The sequence below is a fragment of the Geotrypetes seraphini genome, chromosome 1 (genome assembly GCF_902459505.1).
Source record: "Geotrypetes seraphini chromosome 1, aGeoSer1.1, whole genome shotgun sequence".
In the NCBI taxonomy this organism is placed as follows: domain Eukaryota; kingdom Metazoa; phylum Chordata; class Amphibia; order Gymnophiona; family Dermophiidae; genus Geotrypetes; species Geotrypetes seraphini.
The window spans coordinates 72,319,196-72,346,426 of record NC_047084.1 but is presented as its reverse complement, the minus strand read 5'-3'; the positions used below and the strand labels follow the sequence as shown (position 1 = coordinate 72,346,426).

Sequence of the window (27,231 nt, the reverse complement as noted above, 5' to 3'; positions counted from 1 at the left end):
CACTCTCTCTTCCCCATTTCCCTTCAGCATCTGTTCCTCTTACCCCTCCTCTTTCCACTTCCCTTCAGTTGCGTGGTCCAGAAACCCCTCTCCCTCCCTCCCTTCCGATCCCTGAAGTCATCTCTGAGTCATCTGAGGGAATCTCCCTTCCCTCCCTTCCTTCCCCTCCCTCACCTTACCATGGTGATTTTCTGGAGTTTCTTCAACTTCCACCTGCCCGAGCTGGCTTTCATCACAAAAAGGTTTTAATCAAGTCGCATGTGGCTGCCAAAACTTCTCCTCTGACATAACTTCCTGTTTCCAGTTGCGTCAGAGGAGAAGTTTCGGCAGCCACACGTGACTTGGTTAAAGCTTTCATATGATGAAAGCCGGCTCGGGCAGCTGGGAGACGTAAAAAAGCCCACAAAATCGCCACGGTAAGGGGAGGGAAGGAAGGGAGGGTGGGAGATACCTGATCGGTGATTGTGCGCGTTCCCGACTTTAACTGTGGAGACAAAGACTTTTATTTATTTATTTATTTTATTTATTTATTTATTTATTTATTTATTTATTTATTTAGATTTTTATCCCGTCCTCCCAGTAGCTCAGAACGGTCTACAAGTGAACATACACAATGGAGAGTAATTTGACATATAAGAAGTACAACAGGTTTAAATGTTTGGACTATAAGAATGTGATGTAATTTAAATAAAAGGAGAATAAGCAAATTAAGGGTAGACTTTACATATAAGTAGTTTAGTTTAAGAACAGTTCTATGAGTTTAGATACAGTTTGTCAGTGTAAGGACTAGGAGAGGACTATATTGAAATTTAGGGAGAAGATAGGCAGGGGAGAGAGGAGAGAGGGGGTTTAAGGGGGGGAGAAGACAGAGGGTGATCTTTAGTTGAAGAGGAGGGTCTTTATCAATTTGCGGAATGTTAATAATGAGTTCTGTTGTCTGAGTTGAGGGGGGAGTTGGTTCCAGAGGTGTGGAATGAAGTGGCTGTAGGACCGTTTGCGGGCAGTTTCTGTGAGGAGGGACCTTCCGGGGGGGGTGCATAGGCGTATCTCCGATTTTGAGCGGAGGGTGCGAGTGGGGGTGTAGTATTTATTTATTTACCGTTTCGACAGGTTATCTGCGGCTAGCCACGAATAACAGCCACCGTGTCATTCTCTATTCAGCATCACAAGATTCACTTATCTTTCCATCTGACTGATGATGTTTTCAAAGATAAGGTTGGCTAACTTCTATTATGCTGTATTATGCCCAGAATTTTGTATAAACAGTGAGGTTTGCCATATTTAGTCTACTTTAAAGGTTAATTAAAAAAAACAAACCCAATGAAAAACAAGATGCTAGTTTTTTTTTGCTGGACTAACAATGCACTTTTGACTAGTTTTTGAATGCCAGAACCTTCTTCCTTACCCAGAAAACTTTGTAGGTCATACTACCTTGTCAGCTGGTGCTATTTTGTAGTTGGAAGTGAGAGAGGACAGTACACAGCTCCCTCCTGCCTTTTTTTAATTTCAAAACATTGGAAAGAGTAGAATGGGAGGAAAGGCCATAGACTAGACCAGCCACCTATTATTCTGGAATCACTTGGGAAGATGGAGTGCCAGTGACCTTTGTTTGACTTATCATGTAGGAGGTTAGAGGCTGCCAGCTACCTGCAAATGCTTTTTCACAAGAGCAGGTGGTGGAACATCTTGGCTCGAGGGCCTTTTCTGATGACTTGTGGAGACTGGTACAACAATTCACCTTTGACAAAATCACTGAGGAGGTAGAATTTGAGGCCCCTTCTATGATTTGTATTAGCCTACAAAGCTTGTAAAAAAAAAAAAAAAAAAGCAACAACAACCCACATATCTTCCCAGAGGTATAAATAATGCATTTTTGATTAGTCTTAGCAATCTAATGCACATTGGTCACTAGTGCCAAAATGGGTTTGTGGAGGGTAGCAGTGGTTATGGCACCAATTTTAAGCCCATTCTGTAAAGATAGATAGGTACCTACTTTTCTACATAGAATACTGGTTCAAGTAGTCTAAAACATGTTTATGTATAAAGTGCAATCACTTACACCAGCACTATATGAGGGGTCGCTAAAAAAGTTCTAAGCCCAACCAGCAAAGTTGGGGTGGTCTCCATCCAGAGCTATACACTTAGTCCAGCGATTTACCACTTTTTTTGTTCCATATTTTCCGATGGAACAAAAAAAGTGGAAAATCACTGGACTAAGGGGGAAATTCTAAAACCAGCGCCTAAATTTAGGCATCGGTAGGTGCCCTGCTGATGCCTAAGTAATTGAAAAATACAATCAGAAGTGGCAGGGTTGAAGCGCCTACCGACGCCTAAATAAAAGGCGGCTGAATTGCACGGTTCGCACTTATCAGGACTAAATGATGTATGAGGCAGTGCTCATTTAGACTCATGTTTGGTGCTGGTCACCTATGAGTTGCTGCCTGAGCTCTAAATCCCTCGAGAGCTCATACTGATGTCCGTTTATTTACGGTATTTGGAATAGGCTCTTATTCCTTCAAGGCCAAACACTCTCCCCAAGGATTAAAACAGTAAGCCAACTATAGACTGTATTACCTCCTGTAGTCATTTAAACATCTCTATCACATTCCTTCTCTCCTGCCTTTCTTCCAGAGTATACATATTGAGGTTTCTAAGCCTGCCCCCACACATTTATGACAAAGACCAAAAATTTTGTAGCAGTCCTTGGAAACTGTCTCCATCCTGTTAATTTCTTTTTGAAGGTGCAGTCTCCAGAACTGCACACAGTATTCTAAATGGGGCCTCACCAGAGACAAACTTGTTCAACCAATTTGTAACCAAGTCCTCTTAAGCCATACCTCTCCATCCCAAATTGAATTGTTCCCAAGTTCTCTCATGCCTCACCTCTGTATCATGCTCTCTTGTATTTTGATGATCTTACATTGTACCTATATTCGCTGATTGTCCAGCTCTTCTTTGTTGTAAACCGCCTCGAACTACCACGGCTTTGGCGGTATATAAGAATAAAATTATTATTATTATACAACGGCACTATCACCTCCTTTTTCCTACTGACCATTCCTCTCCCTGTGCACCTGAGCATCTTTCTGGCTTTGATCATTGCCTTTTCTACCTGTTTTGTCATTTTAAGGTCATCAGACACAATTATCCCCAAGTTCCACTTTTTTTCTCGTACACAGAAGCTTCCTATACTATACTGTTCCCTTTGACTTTTATAGCATTTTTTAGCATTAAATCTTACTTTCCAATTACTTGACCATTCCTCAAGGTTCACTAGATCCCACCTCATGTTATCCACACTCTCTGGGGTGTCTACTCTATTACAGTGTTTAGGTCTACACAATGAAAACATGAGCAAAGCGTTTTTATACTGTTTACCTGCCCCATAAAATCGGTGAAGAACAGCATGTTGGAAAGGAAAGCAGTCCATCCAATCAGGTGACTCACACATAAGCAGCGATAATGAGGAGGCATACTTATAATTGCCTTCAGTAAGGATTTTAGGGTCATCCGTTTCTGAATCTATGTGAAATAAAGCATCCAGGTTTTAAAAAATAAGGCCGCCAGGTTTAAAGAAACAAATGTCTTTTCCCATATATTCAATGCCACTGCACATATAAGGGGCAGTTTTATAACTGGGAACACCAATGGAGTGAACTTAGTACCAATTCTATAATGACACTAGGGGAAGAATTCACTAAAGGACACTACCGCGTTAGTGCTTGCTAATTGCTAACGATGCCCAAAGGAATATAATGGACATCATTAGCATTTGGCATTTGCTAATCGTTAGTGAGACCTTATGCTGTGGTGCCCTTTGATGAACTCCCCCTTTAGGCTCACCTAAGCTGTTTTAGAATATTAATGTAAAGCCATCCTGGCACATTGAAATTTAGGTGCTCCTATTTATGACAGGTGATTGGCTGGTGTAAATTGGTGTGCCTTGGAGCACCATACGACACCATGATAGCATCTCGTAATAGGACAAAATTTTCCTCCCTATATGTGCTACTATTTTGTGAGCCTACCTGTCACGGGATGCCTAAACAGGCAGTCCCCATTTTACATTGGACTCGTCTCAGTGTGTTCCTCTCCCTCCCGAGTTTCAACACGCCCCTCTCTCTCCCTCCTTCCATTCTGTGCCCCAAGTACGTGCCTCCCTCCGGTGGGTGTTTACTTTCTGTCTGGCTCCTTCCTCATTCCAGCCACAGTTGTTTCTCTGCACAAAGCCGAGGGCAATGGCTCCTACGCAAGTCCTGTGGCTGAGCCGGAAGCCTTCCCTCTGACATGGGAAGCCCATGTACAAGCATGCCCAGGCATGCTGTGTCAAGTCTAGTGCATCTCCTGACTTGCCACGGTTTAAAAGTAATCCTGTGACAAGAGGATTAAAGTTCATCAGGAATTTTTTCCTGGTGTGCAGGCAGTTGGGACTGCCTTCTAGTCCCAGTCCCTGGCAAGATAGGTTTGGCCAGTGTAAAGGGAAAGCTATTAAAAACCAGCATACAAAAGCCTTTAAACCTTCTGTAAAGAAACAGTACTATTTCCCTGAGACCAATCTGCAGCTTGGTCAAAGGGAGAACCAGAGGGAGTTTTTGCCCCTGCTGATTCCACGCAGGTTTGGGTGGGGCTTCCACCAATATAAGGCAGAGCTGCAAGCAGGAGATGGGGGAGATTAGTGCTGCCCGATTTGCGATTTGAATCGATTCACTGATTCACTTTAGGTGAATCGATTCGAATCGATTTGTATTTTTAAAAAATCGGCATTGCCGATTTGGGGCCCAACCCTCCTCCCCGCGCCGCTAACCTTAAGCTGCTCTTGGACAGTTTCTGTCTCTGTTTCAGCACTATTAGTAATAGTAGTAGAGATGCGGCGAAATCTGCACCAACCGTGCCTCCCGCTCACTGGAAGCAGACGCCTGCCGACAGGAAGTTAGGGAAAGCTCAGATCCGCTCACGGACGAACTTCAGCTTCTGCTCCAAACTCCTTTTGCTCGTGTCTGCGTGCGAGTAAACGCCTGTACTGCCGCGAAGGAAGCTAGAGCCCGGGGCTGCAAGCACGTGGACAAGATCAAAAAGAAGGGGCAAATATAGGCTCTAGTGCAGCTGCGACGTCAAAGCTAATAGGCTGAAGAGCAGAGGAGGGATGTCTAAAACCGAGCTGACAGGTCTGGTTTACAATCTCCCCCCTGCAGCTGGGTAACTTGGAAGCTCTGATACTTTCTTATTACATGCCAAAAAGACATAGGAGTTGCCATACTGTGTCAGACCTCAGGTCCCTCAAGCCCAGTATCCTGTTGCCAATAATGGCCAACCCAGGTTACAAGTACCTGGCAACATAGGCACCAGCTCTGTGGATGCAATAGCACCCCAAATAATTTGAGGACCTCACATGACCAGAGCTAATGTGTGGTCCATCCAGGCATCTCTTCCCCTTCTGTCCTGCTACATCCCTTCCCAGACTTGTTTGGAGAGGCCCCTGCGGGGCAGCCATTCTCACAAGCTGCTGGTGCAGCCCTGAAGCTTTACCTCTACTGTGATCTACCCAGGCAGAAATAGGAAGTTGAGTCAGAGAGAGGGTGGATCACAGCAGAGGGGAAGCTTCAGGGCAGCGCTGGCAGCTTGTGAGAATGACTACCACACTGGGGCTCCTCTGAACAAGAAGAGTGAAAAGAGACCGGGAAGGTGAGGGGAACAGAGGGAGAGGGACAGAAGGGGAGGACATGCCTGGACTGTGGGGGCCCCTGGAGATGTTTTAAGTTAACCCAAGGGGGGGGTATAGAGATACTGGAAAGGAGGGTAGTTGGGAAGAGAAAGGGAGAGCTGGTTGACCCTGGGGTGGTGGGGAAGGAGGGAGAGATGCTGGATGAAAGGGTAGTTGAGAAAAGGAGAGATGGTGGATCTGGGGATGGTGGGGTCCATCACTGCAGCTGCGTGGATGGAGATGAAAAAAAGGAAGATGCCGACATCTGGGGGAGGGAAAGGAAACAGAAGGGGAGGACAGAGATGGAAAATGGATGGTTAGCATGGAGAAAGAAGAAAGGAGATCCTAGCAAGCAAGTTATCAGAAGACATCCAGAGCCTGGGATCAATATAATTTGAATAATGACCAGACAGCAAAGGTAAAAAAAAAATCATTTTATTTTCTGTTTTGTAATTACAACATGTCAGATTTGAAATGTGTATCCTGCCAGATGGTGGTGTTAGACCTCGAACATGAGCTAGGATTTAACAGAGAGAGGAAAAGTCTTTTTTTGTTTATTTTGTTTACACCACAGCACCAGTGTGGGTAGGAGAGGGCAAAGGGGATGAAAAGTCTATAAAAGGGGTGAAGAGGCTATAAAATAAACCCACCAGGATGTTTGAAAAAAAACACCCAATTGGGCAGGAAAATCGAATCGAATCAAAAATTAAATTCAAAGGCTGAATAGAATCGAAATTCTTTTCTTGAATCGGGCAGCATTAGGGGAGATGAATGGAAGCAGACAGAGGAACAGGCACTGCCACATAATAGAACCCAGCCTAAATGGAAGCCTGATGTGGAGATCTTGGAGCTGGATGAACCTGATCAGCTAACTCCACCAGAACTGCCAGCTAATGAGGAATATATGGAGGTTTCTGATGAACTACCTTTTCAAGGTGAGCCAGAGGAAGCAATGGAATCCTGTTAAGAGGAGCAGTATTGTTTTGTGATTTTCTAATTGCCTAAAGTTTTTGTCTTAACATAAGAAACTTTCTTTCTTTTTTTTTTTTTAATAAATCTTTATAAATTTTCAATTCGTGAACAGTGCATTAAATATATACATACAATTAACATCATAGACAGCACCTACAATCGATCAATGAAAACAAAATATATTACCCCACTCTCCCCCTCCCTGGATGTGCAAATCAAATAGGAAATAAAGGCATAAACCAACTAATCAGAGTTAACAAAATTTGTCAATGGACTCCATGTTAATTTAAATAGTTTATTATGACATAATATTTCTGAATTTATTTTTTCATATTTATAACATAAACATAAAGTTTCCCACCATAAGGAAAAATTAAGTCTGTCCCAATTTTTCCAGTTCTTGGTAATCATTTGCATGGCTATCCCAGTCATAATGATAAAGAGTCTGCTTTTATACCTTTCTAACAGAGGTTTAGTTGACAACAATCTCCCACAGATTACCACCTCATAGGACAACGGAATCGAAGATTCCAGTATCAAGTCAATTTGTCCCCCATATTGATTTCCAAAAATTGAGTATCAAGGGACAATAGAACAACAGATGATCCAGTGTCCCTATTTCAAGATGACAGTGCCAGCAATATCTGACAATGTGGAGGATATGTGGTCGTCTCTGAAGTCCATCCTACACAAAGCAACAGACCGATACATAAAGACAGTAAGTAAACGCAGGAGAAACAAAAGACCCCAATGGTTCAATAAAGAAATTTCAGACCTAGTTAAACAGAAAAAAGACGCATTTATCACCTACAAACATTTAGGCAGAGAGGGGGCGAAAGAGGACTATCTAGACCAGGGGTGCCCAACACGTCGATCGCGATCGACCGGTAGCTCAGGAAGGCAACGTGAGTCGATCACAGAGCCCATCCCGGGCTCTGTGATAGACTCGTGTTGCCGTCCCGATCTACCGGGCCTATCAGCCTTCCTCTCCCGACGTCAAAGACGCCAACGCCGGGCATTAGGCTGTTTTTGTCATTTCGGTGGGGGGGGGGGGGGGAGCGTGGCAGCGGCAGCAGCAGCAGCCTGAAAAAGAAATCATACTGGCCGGGGTCGGGGTCGGTGTCATGCTCCGGAGCTTCTACAGCCTTCCTATCTCCCTCTCCCTTCTACCTGCTTCCGGCCACACCCCCTGCTCCGCGGCTCTCTTCGGCAACTCAGCAGCAGCGATCGACACAAGCTTCTGACGTCGGGGCCTACCCTCTGCGAGTCCCGCTTGTTTCAACTTCCTTTTTCCACAAAGGCGGGACTCGTAGAGGGAAGCCTGTCTTGATCACCGCTGCTGACGAGTTGCTGAAGAGAGCCGCGGAGCAGGGGGTGTTGCCGGGTGCAGGTAGAAGGGAGAGGGCCAGATGCAGTACTCGTGGGTGAGCGAGGGGAAGAAAAAGAGAAAGAGAGAGGGGAGGGAAACAAAAGGAAATATTTCATACAGGGCTGGGCCTGAGTGGAGGGAGGGTGGAAAGATTCTGGCTACAGGGTGCAGTAACAAAGGAAAAGTGGGGAAAGCAGAAAATGGAGATAATGACACAAAGAAGAGAAAGGGTAAGCAGGACCTACTGAATAAGGATAGAGATACAGAGGGGACATGAAGAGGAGGTGAAATAGAGACATAGAAGTAATGCTGAAAAAGTGTGTGGGGGGGGAGATAAAGACATTGAAAGGGCAAATGGTGAACATGGGGTAAAGACAAGGACAGAGACAAATGAAGATTCTGAAAAAGTGGTGAGATAGGGATATAGGTGAGATGGACACAAAGGGTGATGCTGGAAAATAGGTAGAATGGTAATTCTGATAGACACAGAAGGGAAATGCTGGATCAAGGAGAGATGGGGCTCAGGCTGGATGGAATGAGAAATGCCTTGTTGGCCTGGAACTTCCTCTCCTACGTCAGAATTGACGTCAGGGAGCGGAATGCTGGTCAGCGCGATGCTTCTGCAGGGAAAGCTTGGGACGGCGGTGGCAGCAAACCGAGTGGCTTGGGAGAGGGCACGTAAAAAGAAAGAAAGGGGGCAGACAGGGAGGCAGAAAGAAGGGGGAACAGGGAGACAGAAAGAAAAAGTTGGGGGAGAGAATGAGGTCTGGAGGAGAGGAAACGTACAGGAGGCTGAAAGAAAGGAAGAAAGATTGGATACACAGTCAGAAGAAGAAAGTGCAACCAGAGACTCATGAAATCACCAAACAGCAAAGGTAGGAAAAATGATTTTATTTTCAATTTAGTGATCAAAATGTGTCTGTTTTGAGAATTTATATCTGTTGTCTATATTTTGCACTATGGCTTCATTTTACTAAACCGCAATAGCATTTTTTAGCGCAGGGAGCCTATGAGCATTGAAAGCAGCGCGAGGCATGCGTAATAGAGAATGACACGGTGAAAAAATTGGTCCCCGTCACCGCCCCGTCCCCGTCTCACCATCCCCGTCACCGCCCCGTCCCCGTCTCACCAACCCCGTCACCGCCCCGTCCCCGTCTCACCATCCTCTTCACCGCCCCGTCACCGCCACTGCCACCCCATTCACCGCCCCGTCACCGCCACTGCAATCCCATTCACTTTTCTTTATTTACGTATAAAGGAAACATTCTTTAAAACTTTAAAACTTAGTTAAATATTAGTTAATAACTATACAAAAACAAAACACGCAGAGAAAAAATTAATTAATAAAAATTCTCAAAACTGACACATTTTGATCACTAAATTTAAAATAGTTATTTTTCATACAGTTTTTCAATCACTAATCTTCCACCACCCCTGGGGCTAGCAATGCAAAAACAAACACGACATGTACTTTAAATGCTGCCGTGATTAGCATAGTGACCGCGGCTACGGCTGCAAGTCTCCCCTCCCCCCAGCGATCACGGCAGGAGGGCACCCAACCCCTCCTGTAGACCCCCCCAACGGCCCTCCCGACAATCGCAGCAGAAGGGTACCCAACCCCTCCTGCCGGTCCTCCCAATGGCCTCCCCTAAGATCGCCGGCAGGAGGGTACCCAACCCCTCCTGCTGGACCCCCCCCCCCAACGAACCCTCCCACCCCGGAACCCCCTTAGTCTTACTTTTCAAGTTGGACCGGACAGCTCCTCGCTCGTCTGGCCAGCAGGCCTGCCTCCGTCCAAATGAGGCGGGCCCGCCCCTCCCCTGCCTCCCAATGGCCTCCCCTAAGATCGCCGGCAGGAGGGTACCCAACCCCTCCTGCTGGACCCCACCCCCAACGAACCCTCCCACCCCGGAACCCCCTTAGTCTTACTTTTCAAGTTGGACCGGACAGCTCCTCGCTCGTCTGGCCAGCAGGCCTGCCTCCGTCCAAATGAGGCGGGCCCGCCCCTACCCTGCCCAACCCACAGGATCCTAGGGCCTGATTGGTCTAGGCACCTAAAGCCACTCCCGCTATAGGAGGGGCCTTAGGTGCTTGGGCCAATCAGGCCCTAGGATCCTGTGGGTTAGGCAGGGGAGGGGAGGGGCGGGCCCGCCTCATTTGGACGGAGGCAGGCCTGCTGGCCAGACGAGCGAGGAGCTGTCCGGTCCAACTTGAAAAGTAAGACTAAGGGGGTTCCGGGGTGGGAGGGTTCGTTGGGGGGGGGTCCAGCAGGAGGGGTTGGGTACCCTCCTGCCGGCGATCTTAGGGGAGGCCATTGGGAGGACCGGCAGGAGGGGTTGGGTACCCTTCTGCTGCGATTGGCAGGAAGGGTTGAAATGACAAATGAGGAGCACGGTGAAATAGCGGTTCCTAGAAGGGGGTACATTGGCCCGCGGGGACAAACCTGTTCACCGTTTCCGTGGTCGGTGAATGGCCTTGTCCCCGCCACCGCAGCGACTGCTATTTTTCTTCCCCGTTTTCGGCGGTGACCCGCGGCTTAAATGCGGTGGCCGCGGGTAAACCGTCACCGTGTCATTCTCTAATGCGTAACTCCCTGTGCTAAAACCTATTATTGTGATTAGTAAAAAAGGAGGGGGTGTATTTGTCTATTTTTGTATTTTGTTACTGAGGTGACATTGCATAGAGTCATCTGCTGTGACCTCTTTGAAAAAACCCGGAATATGAATAATTAACATTTTCTCTGCCTTTCAGTGTGCTTTGTGTTTTTTTTTAATTTTATTGTTGGTAGATCATTTTGACTTAGTCATTATAAAAGTAGCTCACAAGCCCATAAAGTTTGGGCACCCCTGATCTAGACAGATCTAAAGCTGTCAAAACAGCAGTCAGAGAAACCAAACTCCGAATGGAGGAAGAGCTAGTACGGAAAATTAAGAAAGGGGATAAATCTTTCTTCAGCTATATTAGTGACAGGAAAAGAAACAAAGATGGGATAGTACGCCTGAAGCAATTGGACGGTAACTTTGCGGAATCAGATTCTAAGAAGGCAGAACTACTAAACAAATACTTCTGTTCAGTGTTCACCTGCGAAGCGCCGGGAGTTGGTCCACAGCTGCAGACGGGAGATAACCAGAAAGACCCGTTTCAAGATTTCGAATTTACGCCCAGTAGCGTCTATGACGAACTATCAAGACTCAAAGTAAACAAAGCCATGGGACCGGATAACCTACACCCCAGAATGCTCAGGGAGTTAAGGGAAGTCCTGGCAGAACCATTATCTGTTCTTTTCAATCTTTCCCTAAGCACAGGAAGGGTCCCCTTGGACTGGAAAACCGCCAACGTAATCCCACTCCACAAAAAGGGCTGCAGGACAGAGACAGCAAACTACAGACCAGTGAGTCTCACGTCTATAGTGTGTAAACTCATGGAAACACTGATCAAACAGAATCTTGACACAATCCTAGACGAAGAAAAACTGCGTGATCCACACCAACACGGGTTCACCCAAGGTAGATCCTGCCAATCTAATCTGATTAGCTTTTTTGACTGGGTTACTAGACAACTGGACGCCGGAGAGTCACTGGATGTGGTATATTTGGACTTCAGTAAAGCATTTGATAACGTCCCTCATCGAAGATTACTGAACAAGCTGAAATCGATAGGATTAGGAGACACTCTAACTACATGGGTTGGGAATTGGCTGAGCGTTAGACTTCAGAAGGTGGTGGTGAACGGTACCCCATCCGAAGCATCGGACGTGATCAGTGGAGTGCCGCAGGGCTTGGTCCTGGGCCCGATTCTATTTAACTTATTCATAAGAGATATGACGCAAGGACTTAGAGGAAGGGTATCACTGTTCGCCGATGACGCCAAACTTTGCAACATAGTAGGCAAAAGCTTATTACCTGATAATATGACACATGACCTACTGTTGCTGGAACAATGGTCAACTACTTGGCAGCTAGGCTTCAATGCTAAAAAATGCAAGATAATGCACCTGGGTAAGAGAAACCCGCGTAGAACTTATGTACTAAATGGTGAGACCTTGGTTAGGACCATGGCGGAATGCGACCTAGGGGTGATCATTAGTGAGGACATGAAGGTTGCCAATCAAGTGGAGAAGGCTTCCTCCAGGGCAAGACAAATGATGGGGTGTATCCGCAGAGACCTGAAGTTATGATGCCGTTGTACAGAGCCATGGTGAGGCCTCACTTGGAGTACTGTGTTCAGTTTTGGAGACCACACTACCGAAAGGACGTGCTGAGGATTGAGTCGGTTCAGCAAACGGCCACCAGGATGGTCTTGGGGCTCAAGGATCTCACGTATGAAGAAAGATTTAAAAAATTGCGGCTGTACTCACTTGAGGAAAGAAGAGAACGGGGAGATATGATTGAAACATATAAGTACATCACAGGACGCATCGAGTCAGAAGATGATATCTTCTGGCTCATGAGACCCTCAACCACCAGAGGGCATCCGCTGAAAATCAGGGGAGGGAAGTTTCATGGCGACTCCAGGAAGTACTTCTTCACCGAAAGAGTAGTGGATCATTGGAACAGACTCCCACTCCAGGTGATAAAGGCCAGCAGCGTGATGGATTTTAAGAGAAAATGGGATACTCACGTGGGATCTTTAAGGGAGTAAATTCAGGGGAGGGGATACTTGGAATGGGCAGACTTGGTGGGCTATAGCCCTTTTCTGCTGCTTTTTTCTATGTTTCTATGTTTCTATTAGACTTTGAACTGTCCAACTTTTGTAAACGAACTGGGGTCCCAAAAATTCTATGTAACAAAAAGAACCAGGTTTGTCTCATAGATGCTGAAAGAAACTTTCTTTTGAGAGTAAGACTGTGCACACAGAGAGGAGATTTCCTTAATTGCTGACACCTGAGAACTGGAGCAGTTTTTTTTTTTCCTTTTTGTGTTTCTTTTTACTCTGGCACTGTTTAGAATATTTGGCACAGAATTGTTTGTTAAGTTTGCTGACACAAGTATAAGAAAGAACTATAAGGAAACAAGATAAGAACATAAGATTTGCTGCTGCTGGGTCAGACCAGTAGTCCATCGTGACCAGTAGTCCATCGTGCCCAGCAGTCCGCTCAAGCGGCGACCCTTAGGTCAAAGACCAGTGCCCTATTTGAGTCTAGCTTTACCTGCGTATGTTCTGTTCCAGCAGGAACTTATCCAACCTTGTCTTGAATCCCTGAAGGGTGCTTTTCCCTATAACAGCCTCTGGAAAAGCGTTCCAGATTTCTTCCACTCTCTGGGTGAAGAAGAACTTCCGTACGTTTGTATGGAATCTATTCCCTTTTAACTTTAATGAGTGTCCTCTCGTTCTCTTCACCTTGGAGAGGGTGAACAATCTTTCTTTCTCTACAAAGTCAATTCCCTTCAATATCTTGAATGTTTCGATCATTCGCTGGACCTTTTCGAGTAGTATTATGTCCTTCTTCATGTACGGCGGCCAGTGTTGGATGCAGTATTCCAGGTAGGGGCATACCATGGCCCGGTACAAAAGTATGATTACCTTTTCAGATCTGTTTGTGATCCCCTTAATCATTCCTAGCATTCTATTTGCCCTCTTCGCCGCCGCCACACATTGCATGGACGGTTTCATTGACTTGTCTACAAGTACTCCCAAGTCTCTTTCCTGGGGACTCTCTCCAAGTACTGCACCGAACATCCTGTATTCGTGCATATGATTTTTGTTACCGACATGCATCACCTTGCACTTATCCACATTGAACTTCATTGGCCATTTCGCGGCCCATTCCTCGAGTGTGTTTGTTTCTCATTGTAGGTCTTCGCAATCCTTCTTTGTCTTCACCACTCTGAATAACTTTATATCATCCACAGATTTAATCACCTCACTCATCGTGCAAATTTCCAGGTTGTTTATAAATATGTTGAAGAGCACAGGCCCGAGCACCGAACCCTGTGGCACTCCACTCGTGACGCTTTTCCAGTCCGAGTATTGTCCATTTAACCCCACTTTTTTGTCTATGAGACAGGAGACCAAGGCTCTGGGGGGCATCTTTCTTGTTGGCGTACTCTTGCAAGTGTGTAGTAAAGTATGCTCAGGTTAAGTATGTCTTTTATCGGCCAGAGCAGCTAAGATCATTTCTGGAGCTAAAGAAATTTGCTGCTGTTTAGCGGAATCAAATGATAATGCAGAATATGCTATAGCCTTTCATTGTTTTTTTTTCTTTTCTCTTTCATGTTTAATTTCTTATTGTTAACTGCCTTATATTCTCCTTGGTATTTTGTGGTCTAAGGAAGCTTGAATTATTTTATTTTACTTTGTTTCATATGGATTTAAAAATGTGATGTTGTACATTTATTCCTGCTGTATTTCCTTAGCAAGAATGTTATTTTCTTGTAATGTATTGAAAACTTGAATAAACAAATAATTTTTTTTTTTTTTAAGAACGAACTATGGGCTAGATTCACTAAGCAAACCGATCATGTACCGATCGGTTTGCGACCCGATTTTCCTCTGACCCAATTCACTAACCTCTGTGCCAATCCGATTCCGATCCATGCATGCAAATGAGGGGAAATGACATGAAAAGTAGGAAGGACCGCAATTCACTAACAAAAAACAGGCACACCGACTGGGCTGGCCAATCCAAAAACAAGTGACTGCTGAGGACCGGACGCTTGTGCAAAAACTCTGCTCTGAGCCCCGATTCTCCTGCCTTTTGCTGCCCCTATACTCTCCTGCTCTGCCTCCCTTCTCTGCAGCTTTAAACCGGTGGGATAAAACTACGGGCTCGTGAGTAAAAAAGTAAAAAAAAAAAAAAAAAAGCGCAGACTGCAAACGCATGCGCAGATCATCTACAGGCAAAGTAGCTACCCAGCAATCTGTGTCGTCGGATGGGGGCATGCCTCCGATCACCTCCATTTGCATGAACATGGTTGGTGAATTGGTCAGCCTGCCTCCAATTGCCCACGGATTGGACATGGATCGGAAGGTTATCCCTATAAGGCTGTGTGCAAGGAAGAACTGTTTAAAACTGGAAGCTTTTGGTTTTCTCTTTTTCCTTTTTTGAAGCCAGTGTTTACCTTTTGTTGGTTAACTGGCTAGAGGACTACAAAACTTACCCGTTTGTGAATGGGACATTCTGAAGTGCCTGTTCAAGACTGTAACTACCTGAATCTTGCTCATTGCAATGTTTTGTTTTTTTGAGGTAAACCTCTGATCTGAACAGGGCCGGATTAAAAGATAGGCCCAGTAGGCACGTGCCTAAGGCCCGACATTATCAGGGGAGCCTGATGGATGATGACGGCCCCCCCGCCCATATCAACAGCAAGATCGGAAGTATAATCGGCAACGCGGGCCCCCCTCCACTCACCCCGTGGGCCCTCCTCCGCACCTTACTCCCAAGGTGGACCCTAGCATCTGGTAACCATGATTTGGGTTATTCTTACCAATGTGCATCACTTTGCATTTGTTCACAATAAATTTCATCTGCTATTTGGATGCCCAGTCTTCCAATTTCCTAAGGTCTGCCTGTCATTTTTCACAGTCTGCATGCATTGTAACAACTTTGAGCAGTTTAGTATCATCTGCAAATTTAATCACTTCATTTGTCGTTCCAGTTTCCATATCATTTATAAATAAGTTAAATAGCACCGGTCCCAGAACAGATCAAAGAACATAAAAATTGCCATACTGGGACAGACCGAGATATATCCTGTATCCTGTTTTCAACAGTGGCCAATCCAGCTTCCAAATACCTAATTAGATCCCTGCAACACTCCACTTTTTACTCTCCTCCATTGAGAAAAATGGCCATTTAACCATACCCTTTGTTTTCTGTCCGATAACCAATTCCTAATCCACAAATGAACATTGACTCCTATCCCATTATTCTTTAATTTTCTCAGGAACCTCTCATGAGGAACTTCGTCAAAAGCTTTCTGAAAATCTAGATACACTACATCAGCCTTTTATCCACATGCTTATTCACACCTTCAAAGTAGTCAAGCAAATTGGTGAAGCAAGACCCCTCCTTGGCTGAACCCACGCTGACTCTCTCCCATTAAATCATGTTTTTCTTCGTATTCCACAATTTAATTTTTATAATTGTTTCCACTTATGCCTATCACTGAAGTCATATAAACTGACCTCTCTTTCAAACAAGTAACCTTAGCATGGATTGTGGTCAGCAAAATATGAGTCACTCAGAAACGTGAAACTCTTCAAGGGAGGAGCACTCCTCCCTTGAAGAGTTTCACGTTTCTGAGTGACTCATATTTTGCTGACCACAATCCATGCTAAGGTTACTTGTTTGAAAGAGAGGTCAGTTTATATAGTTTTGGATCTGAGCAATTTTCTGACTTCCACTAGTATCTAAACTAGTATTACCCCTACGATTCCTTAAGGAAATTATCACTGAAGTCAGGTTTATCGGTCTATAATGTCCTAGATCTCCCTTGAAATCCTTTTCAAAAATCAGCATAACATTGGCCACCCTCCAATCTTAGGTACTACAGATGATTTTAGCAACAGGTTACAAATTACTAACAGCAGATCAGCAATTTCATGTTTGAGCTTTTTTCAGTACCCTGGAATGTATACGATCTGGTCCAGGTGATTTCTCACTCTTGAACTTGACAATTTGGCTTGTATGTCTTCCAAGTTCACTGAGATTTATTTCACTTGCTCTGTATCATCTTTGAAAATCATTTCCGGTTCAGGTAGATCTCTTACTTATTCTTCCATAGAGACCGAAGCAAATAATTCATTCGGTCTTTCTGCTATGGCCTTATCCATCCTAAGTGCTCATTTTGCTCCTAGATCATCCAATGGTCCCTTGGATTCCCTCACAGATTTTTCTCCTTCTAGTGTACCTAAAAAAATTGTTACTATGAGTTTTTGCTTCTTTAGCAAGTTTCTCTTCATATTTCTTAGCTTTCTTTATCAATTCTTTACATCTAACTTGCCAATGATTATGTCTCTTCTTAATTACATCATTTGGATTCTTTTTTCCATTCTTTAAAGGATTTCTTTTATACTCTAATAGGCTCTTTCGCTTCACTTTTTAGCCATGCCGGCTTTCATGTCCTCTTTTTTTCCACCTTTTTTAATATGTGAAATACATCAGGTCTGGGCTGCCACAATGGTATTTTTAAATAACATATACACCTGGTTTACAGTCCTAATCTTTGCCACCAATCATTTTTGCTTCTTTTTAAACATTTCCTGATTTTATTGAGTCGCCTTTTCGAAAATTAAGTCAATACAGTAGATTTATTTAGCAATGTCTTTCCACCCCCTGAACAAACACGGCAGTAGAGATGCCCAATCCCTCCTGCTGGACCCCCCCCCCCCCCGAGGATCACCAGCAAGAGGGTGCCCAATCCTTCCTGCCGGAACACCTCCCCTGAAGATCACCGGCAGGAGGGTGCCCAAACCCTCTTGCTGAAACACCCCCTGAAGATTGCAGAAACCCTCCCCACCCTCCCTGGATGCTAACCTTTAAAGATGGTCAGCTGGGTCTTCCCACCATCCAGCTGGCAGGCCCACCTCTGGAATGAGGCGGGCCTGCCCTTTCCTGGTGCATTGTGGGATGCACCGGGGAGGGACCTAAGGCCTGATTGGCCCAGGCGCCTAAGGCCCCTCCAATGGGTGGGGCCTTAGGCACATGGGCCAACCAGAATCTTAGGCCTTAGGCCCCTCGCTCCTCCCCGGTGCATTCCACAATGCACCAGGAAGGGTCAGGCCTGCCTCATTTCGACGGAGGTGGGCCTGCCGGCCAGACAGTAAGAAAACCCGGCTGGCCAACATTTAAGGTTAGTGGGGGGAGGGGTTAGCAGAGGTGGGGGGTCCACACATGGGAGGGTGTTCCAGCAGGAGGGGTTGGGAACCCTCCTGCCGGTGATTTTCGCGAGGTGGGGGTTGTGGGTCCTCCGGGCAGGAGAGATTGGGCATCCTCCTGCCGCATTTGGTGGCCACTATACTTATCATGGCAGGGAGATCCCTTTCCATGATAAGTATAGCGGCTGCATCTACACTAACCCGATTGTCTAACTGGCGTCTGTAACACGGTTACAGAATCAGGTTTATTTTAGGCGGCCTTAGGCCCGATTCCATAAAGGACGCCCGTCGGCTTCTGAGATCGGGCATCCTGTACAGAATCCAGGCTTTAGTGGTCCTTTCACTAAGGTGTACTAACCGATTTAGCACGCGCTAAAGATTAGCACACGCTAAATGCTAAGATGCCCATAGGAATGTAATGGATGTCTTAGCATTTAGCACACGCTAATCTTTAGTGCATGCTAAATCAGTTAGCACACCTTAATAAAAGTACCCCTTAAGGACTTAAGAAGGAAAGCCAACCAGACAAGAAAGACACAGTTTTTTCAGTCAACAAGTATTTATTTTTCAGCACTGTTGTGTGCAATTGTTTTTGTTTAACAGCATTACTGAATTCTAATGGTGAGAAAACCATGGCGCATTGTATTGGTTGATGAGCAGATGAATTGCTTACTATGATTATGCAATTCTGTACATTATTTATTTTTTTAGCACTGTTCTGTGCAATTATTTTGCTAAAGAATGTTACTTCTATAAGAAATACTGCAAATTAAAAAATATGTTTGCAACGTTCTATAGGATCTATTGTTCACTTTACGCAGTTTTAGAGATGCAAAATGTACTGCTAGAACCTAACCTCTACTTTCCCCTGGGTCGCAGCATTTCGTCATTCATGATTTCATAGTTTGTGGACTTTTCTGGGAACCGTACTACCACAAATAACTAGAATGTATTGTATTTGTTCTTGCGAACGATCATTGTAGGTTTGTAGAGTTACCCCTGCTTTACCTTCTTGTCTCATAGAATCCAGCTTCTGCACGACACAAGTTTGATTAAAATGCTGCATCTTCATCATGTCCAGAGCCTGGAAATTCTTTAGAATTACCTAAATAGTATCATAGCTTGAATAAATATAATAATTTAAATCTTGACAGGGACAGATTTTTCAAATTAAGGGGATCAACAAGTACAAGGGGGCACTCAGAGAAATTGAAAGGGGAGAAGTTTAGAACAAACGCTAGGAAGTTCTTTTTCACACAGAGGGTGGTAGATACATGGAACGCGCTACCAGAGGATGTGATAAACAGGAGCACGCTACAGGGGTTCAAAGAAGCTTTGGATAGGTACTTGGAAGACAAAGGGATTGAGGGGTACAGCTAAGAGTAGAGGTAGATTATAGGGATGGGATTAGAGGTATAATTATAAAATTAATCAGGGATCACTGTTCAGGCACTAGGCCTGATGGGCCGCCGTGGGAGCGGACCGCTGAGTAAGATCTAATCTAATCTAATCTAAACCTTAGGTTTGTATACCGCATCATCTCTACATTCGTAAAGCTCGACACGGTTAACAAGAGTTAGGGTAGAAAGGAACTCTGGACCTCTGGTCTGACTCAGCGGGGGCAACTTCTTATGTTCTTATATTTTACCTCCAAGCAAAATTGCATCTGTACACATGGACCTCAGCTGCCACAGTACTTTTACAATGGCTGACTTTGTGCCACATTTGGAGTGACAGCTGATATCAAATCTCCACTGAGAGACTAATTCCTAAGGAGCCTATCATTCCAAATATATGAGTAGGCTTAAATTCTTACTAAACTTTTGTACTAAAGGCATTTATTTGGAGCACTCTATTTACCATATAAACTACTCCATATCTTCGACAACTGCATTGGCTGCCAGTTGTATTTAGAATTCAATACAAAGCAATTATATTATATCTCCAATTTTAATATGATACGATCCCTGAATTTTTTAAGAGTTTGATGTTTGAGTATCAGCCATTAAGATCATTGTGCTCCGAAAGTTCAGCATTGCTGAAAACGAAGGCTAATCCTAAATATGTGGAAATGAATGCCATGACTTTCATATGTGCAGGAGTTAAGTTGTGGAATAGCCTTGTTGGTCAAATTCGAAAAAGTGGAGAGAAGAACTCATTCAGGAAAATGTTAAAAACACAACTATTTGTAGATGCATTTCTTTGAGCAATTGACCTTATGTAAAGATTGAATCTGTCTGTTTTTGTTCCTATCCTGTTCTGATTTTTTATAATATTTTATGTGTGTAACTTTTTGTAAACCATTTTGGAAAAAACAGTAAAGAAATTTTAAAAATAAAATAAAAAAATAAATACTATGCAAGATCTTAATGACACACGTACAAATAAAAAAGAACACACACACACACACACCCCACCAGACTGCCTTTCTATCCTTGGTACAAAAGGGTTCTTATACTTTATGAAAATTGTGGACCATAAAACCATACTTTGAGTTTTCTGCTTTCAAACTTCTAGTTCAATCATTGCTATTGAGTCTTCTTGATTACTGTAATATAGTTTATTTAACATGTACTAAGAAAGAGATGGCTAGACTAAGATTAATTCAGAATACGGTAGTAAGATTGATCTATGGTTCGAAGAAGTATGACTACGTGACACCATTCTATTGCGAGTTACATTGGCTCCTGATGAAGGCTCGTGTACCGTTTAAGTTGGGTTGTCTTTGCTATAAAGTTGTGAATGGCATTGCTCCATTCTATTTGACTGATAGATTTCTTTTAGCATCTCACAAATACAGTAGAAGATCTCATGCCCTGTTCAATTTCCCACCTGTTCAAGGTTGTAAAAGTAAGAAATTCTTGGATCATACACCAGCATTTCAGGCAGCTTCCTACGATAAAGAATTTCAACCACTGTTAGAAACATAGAAACATAGAAAGATGATGGCAGAAAAGGGCTACAGCCCATCAAGTCTGCCCACTCCATTGACCCACCCTATTAAGTCTGAGTGCTAATGACCTAGTTCCTTAACTCGACCCTCGTAGGGATCCCACGTGGATGTCCCATTTATTCTTAAAGTCGAGCATGCTGGTGGCCTTGATCACCTGCACCGGAAGTTTGTTCCAGTGATCTACCACCCTTTCTGTGAAGAAATACTTCCTGGTGTCACCACTAAATTTCCCTCCTCTGAGTTTGAGCGGGTGCCCCCTTGTGATCAAGGGTCCCTTGGGAAAGAATATATCGTTTTCCACCTTGACACGACCTGTGACGTACTTAAATGTCTCAATCATGTCACCCCTTTCCCTGCGCTCCTCTAGGGTATAGAGCTGCAGTTTGCCCAGTCTTTCTTCGTATGAGAGACCCTTGAGCCCGGCGACCATCCTAGTGGCCATCCGCTGGACCGACTCAGCTCGAAGCACATCTTTCCGGTAATGTGGCCTCCAGAATTGCACACAGTATTCCAGATGAGGTCTCACCATGGTTCTGTAGAGTGGCATTATGACTTCAGGTTTGCGGCTTACGAAGCTTCTATTGATACATCCCATCATTTGTCTTGCCTTGCCTTAGATGAGGCCTTCTCTACTTGTTTGGCAGCCTTCATGTCTGCACTGATGATTCCTACAAACACTTTGGAACCCAGTTGAAAACCTATCTTTTCTCCAAGTATTTGGCCAAATAGTTCTAGGCATCTTCTATGTTATTTTATTATTAATGTTTTGTTAACCGCGCTGATGTTATGTTATGTGGTTTAGTGGTGTCAATTAATAAAATAGATTTTATGCTGCATATCCTAATAATAAGCTGAGGATTTTCCCCAAGCCATCTATTTGTACATGTTTTGTGTTTTAATGTTTATTTGACTATTGAATAGCAGGTTTTAGCGCAGGCTCCCGACACTCATAGGAACTCTATGAGCGTCACGAGCAGCAGAGAGCATTCAGCGCGCGGCCTGTGCTAAAAATGCTATTGTGGTTTTGTAAAAGGGGAGATGGGATAAAGAAATAAAACAAAAAAAGGAAATAAGATAATAAGGTAATACCTTTTTTATTGCACTAACTCAATGCATTTTATGATGAGCTTTCGATCAGAAATCAGAAATAAGCAAATGCTGACAAATATCCTTTGGTTTTGAGAAGAACCAGTGGTAGCAGTGCTATAAGAAATGATAAGTAGTAGCAGTAGTAACCAAATACAGTAAAACTTTAGTTTGCGAACATAATTCGTTCCAAAGGCATGCTTGTAATCCAAAGCATTCATATATCAAAGCAAATTTCCCCATAAGAAATAATGGAAACTCAGATGATTTGTTCCACAACTCAAAAAACTCTAATATAAAATACTATACGTACTTGTATTGCAAGACCTCGCTCATTTAGAACAGTCACTACACTCCTGCAGCGTCAGAGAGAAAAGAACCATCATCTCAGTTGTGATGATGTGATGCGTGTATACTGTATGGACTCGTATTGCAAGACTTTGCTCATTTATAACAGTTACTACACTCTTGCAGTGTCAGAGAGAGAACCATCGGCTCAGTTGTGATGTGTGTATACTGTATGTACTCGAATTGCAAGACATTGCTTGTATATCAAGTTAAAATTTAATAAAATGTTTTGCTTGTCTTGCAAAACACTTGCAAACCAAGTTACTTGCAATCCAAGGTTTTACTGTACCAAATTGGAATGAATAAATAAATAAAATTGGAAAGAAAAAAAAAAGCCAGAGAAAAGCATGGCATACTGAAACAGAGTTTATTTCAGGCATAAAGCACAGCAAGGTGTAAAGAATGGAGACAAATGGCAACTTACTTTAGTGGAGTACCTGAGAACAGGTGTATTGAGAAAGAGAAGAGGGGCATAGGATGAAGGTGAAAAGGGATAGACTAAGAAGTAACCTCAAAATACGTTCTCATGGAAAGGGATAGTGAATGTGTGAAATGGCCCTTGATGAAGGTGGTGAAGATGAAAAATGTACAAGTGTCTGAATTCAAGAAAGCTTGGAATAAGTACATTGGACCTCTAAGGGAGAGGAAGGGATATTAGATGGATGGATTGGATGGGGCTTGTATAACACCTTGTTATGGTTACACATTCAAGGTGTTTTTTTGTATATTGTCACAGTGTTATCCCTGTGCCTGTAAAGGAAACCCTGCAGTGCCCAAGAAGCGGGGATGGAGGTATGGACCGGACTATGAGAGATGCAATACCTGTTCCTAGAGTTGGGTTCAGAGCACTGCAGTACCATCAGATTCCTTTATACACCAGTTCTAAAACTGGCAAGTTACCTAAAGTCTGTTCTAATTTCCCTAAGCAACAAACAGAGAAAGGTCAGGAACTACCAGGCCCAGCATGCCTCAGGGTGGGAGGAAGGCAAACCAGGGCTGGAGTGGTTAGACCAATCAGTCCAGGTGTAATGAGCAGTAATCAGCTCAGAGCAATCCAGAAGTTAGCTGGCTTGAGACAAGGGAACTCAGCTGGGTTGAGTGCTAATCAGCACCACGTAGCTGAAAAGGGAGTAGCTGGGAAGAGAGAAGACGCCCACACCATCTCTAAGGTGACCAATCCCGCCCTAGCCCCGCCCCAATCCCGCCCCCAATTTCTTCCATTCATTTTTCATGTACACATAATATCTTATTAATTCATAATGGTAACCATAAAATTTTAAAAAACTACAAAGCTCTCTATATGCAGAGAAAATGTTAATTATCATTTATATTTGGGGGGTTTCAAAGATGTCAAGGCAGATGACTTTAAAATATGCAATGTCACCTCAGTAACTATAGAAAAATAGACAAATATAGTGCAAAATATAGATAGCAGATATAAATTCTCAACACTGACACATTTTGATCACTAAATTGAAAATAAAATAATTTTTCTTACCTTTGCTGTCTGGTGATTTCATGAGTCTCTGGTTGCGTTTCCTTCTGACTATGCATCCTTTCTTTCATTTCTTTCTTTCTTTCTGCACTCAGGCCCAAGAATTGTCCCTTTCTATTCCCTCCCTCTTTCCTTCCTATAATAATAATAATAATAATAATTTTATTTTTATATACCGCCAAAGCCAAAGTAGTTTGAGGCGGTTTATAACAAGAAGAGCTGGATAGTCAGTGAAGAAATAACAATGAAGTCCTTGAATACAATGAAGTCTTAGAATAACAATGTTTTTGAATACATGAATATTTGTAGGGAGGAAGAGAGAGGATGAAGTCACATTGTAGAGACATCAAGTGCAAGTAAATAGAGTACAGGGGTGAGGATTTTTAAAAGTTCTTGGTTACATGTCCTTAGTGCCCCCTGTGCCTCCTTTTCATGTCCTTAGTGCCCCAAGTGCCTCCTTCCCATGTCCTTAGTGCCCCTTCCTATGTCTTTAGTGCCCCCAGTGCCTCCTTCCCATGCCCTTAGTGCCCCCAGTGCCTCCTTCCTATCTCCCTCTCACTGCCTTCCAGACTTTGTCCCACCCCCACCCCCGAAGCCTGCCTGCCTGCCTGTTTATCTTTCTCCCTGGCCAAAGCCAGCCTGCTTGCCTGCCTACCTCCTTCCCTCCCTACCACGCAAAAAAAAAAAAAAGGCCTTCCTCCTTCCTTTCCCCCAGTCCGCTGCTATCTTACCATCCTGCTGCTGCTGCTGCTGCTAACGCCGACATGAAGTCTTCTTTCTGACGTCAATTCTGACGTCGGAGAGGACGTTCTGGGCCAGCCAACTAACAGTGCTGCCTTCTCTGGAGAGAGACAAGAGAGAAAGAAGGGGGGGGCAGAGAGAAAGAAAGAAAAAAAGGGGGCAGGGAGAGAAGAAGAAAAAGTTGGGGGAGGGAATGGAGTGTGTCGGGTGACAGGGGGCAGACAGGGAGAGAGGAAGAAAAAGTTGGATTCATGGAGGGACAGAGAGAGTTGTTGGTTGGGATGAGGTCTGGTGGAGAGGAAGCATGCAGGAGGAAGAAAGAAAGAAAGACTGGATGCACTGTCAGAAGGAAGTGCAACCAGAGACTCATGAAATCACCAGACAACAAAGGTAGGAAAAATAATTTTATTTTTAATTTAGTAATCAAAATGTGTCCGTTTTGAGAATTTATATCTGCTGTCTATATTTTGCACTATGGCCCCTTTTACTAAACCACAATTGTGGTTTTTAATGCAGGGAGCCTATGAGCGGCGGGAGCAGCGCAGGGTATTCAACGCAACTCCCTGCGCTAAAAAACGCTATCACGGTTTAGTAAAAGGGGAGGGGGTATATTTGTCTACTTTTATATAGCTGTTACTAAGGTGACATTGCATATTTTAAAGTCATCTGCCTTGATCTCTTTGAAAAAAACACCGAATATAGATTATAATTAACATTTTCTCTGCGTACAGTGTGCTTTGTGTTTTTTAAAAAAATTTATTGTTGGTAGATCATTTTGACTTGGTTATTTTAAAAGTAGCTCACAAGCCAAAAAAGTGTGGGCACCCCTGCTTTAGATGAAACATACCTGGAGCATGGAAACTGCAGAGTGTGGGGGTAGGGCTGACACAGAGGTTATGGAGCTGAACTAGAAGAATAGTTTTGGGATTGTGAAGATTGTTTTATCTTCCGCTGGAATTGACTGTTAAGACTGATTTAAGTCCCAGATATTGTTTTTACTGTTTTCTTTTGCCTGTGTGGAACCTGTAAGGCAACCGGTTTATTTTTACTAGTGATTTCAGTCTGTGGGGAACCTAGAGTTCTGGTTCCTTTATGGGAGGTGAAATCCCAAGCTTGGGGAAGAGTTTTTCCTTGTTTACCCCCAAGCACTGGCAATTAAACACTGGGCACAGAACCTAAGCTTCAAGCAACTTATGTTTTGTTTTTTTCTGAATCTGTGAATTATCTGGTTTACATTATGTGGCAAAGCCAGAAGCAGCAGAAGAAAAAGATGGATTAAACTATGTTTGATATGTTTGTTCTTTAACAAAAAATAATGTTTTGCACCGTTATTGAAATCTTGTGAAGCTATAACAAGTGCTGAACTATTTATGCAAATAAAGCACATCTTTTTTCACCTTAATACCTGTGTGTTTACAGCATTTTCCTCCACTCCACACTCCAAGCCTCGCCTTACTGCTTGACCGAGGCCTGTGTGCTCCAGGCAAGGCCCTATCTATGGCTACAATATACAGGTACCTGGAGCAATGGAGGATTAAGTTACTTGTCCAGGGTCACAGGGAGCAGTGCTTGGAATTGATTCCACAACATTGGCGTGCTGTGATAGCATCTCTGTTTCTAGGCCACTCCTCGCCTCCCATATGGTCTTTATCTGCCTTCATTTTTCGTTGTTTCTGAGGAGCTACAAAATGAATGTACTAATAGGTCAGTAAGAGAAGCAGAAATGGATAAGACCTTGAAGAGAGTTGAGAAGAGGGGTTATTGTGAGCCTAATGACACAGATAGAAGATAAATTGTACAGCTGAATTATAAATAAAGCGAGATGGTTCCGTAGAAGTCTGATGAAGCCATAAACTAAACTAACAGAAACACTTGGCAATTACTTGGTGCAAACAACATTTAATTTGATCTGGCATTTATATTCCGTTTAGTGAAATCTTTATCAGCAAAGTGCCAAAATTATATTTACAGCGGTACTGAACAGTTCCTCAGTGCCACGAAATAATACAGAGCATGTGTTTATGGAGTTCCGTGAATGACATGAGTGATGCATTCTCATCAGGAATGCAGCCTTCAGACAAATATGTTGCTTTTCCGAGATTATTTCCGAGATTACATAAGGAATGATTTAACTCGGCAACAAAAAATAGTTTCTTTACTGTACATTTACAAAAGTGATGTGGAACTCTGCCAGCACAGATTGCTAAGGTTGTCTTAGGAATGGAAAGAAAATTATGGCTTTCTGAAGAAAATGTCTTTATTAAAAATGTAAGAATGGAGTAGATATCTATAAATATATTATAGATATTCTGTACATTAGTATTTCTGGATGTTGAACTATAAAATGCACTGCAGCTGGTAGTTGTCCAACAGAGCAATTTTCTAAAAAACTTTTGAAGTTTTTGCATTCACGTGGACCCCCCTCAGTCATGTCATGTCCATGGTGCAAGATTTAACCCCACCTCCCTTTACTAAGCCGTGGTAGAGGTTTCTACCGCAGCCTGGAATGCTAAATGCTCTGACGCTGCTCTGACACTCATATAATTCCTATGAGCGTTGGAGAATTGGAGCATTTAACGCCCCGGGCCGCAGTAGAAACCTCTACCACGGCTTAGTATAATGGAGGGGGGTTAATTTCCAGAAGTAATAATGGAGCCTTTATGACTATAGTATTTCCAACAGAAGCTGAAGATTTATTGATTGCTCTGCTAGAAAATGAGGTGTGAAATACTAAAAAACCAGGGAAA

General features: G+C 43.6%; 1 protein-coding gene across 1 annotated transcript in view; it reads right to left on the bottom strand.

The window, feature by feature from the left end:
- The window catches only part of SLC45A2 (solute carrier family 45 member 2), a 77,650-nt gene that overhangs the window by 37,418 nt on the left and 13,001 nt on the right, over positions 1–27,231 (bottom strand). Inside the window, exon 4 of the mRNA XM_033957796.1 lies at positions 3,379–3,522. Coding sequence (XP_033813687.1) covers positions 3,379–3,522 — 144 coding nt within the window. The remainder of the gene's footprint in view (positions 1–3,378; positions 3,523–27,231) is intronic.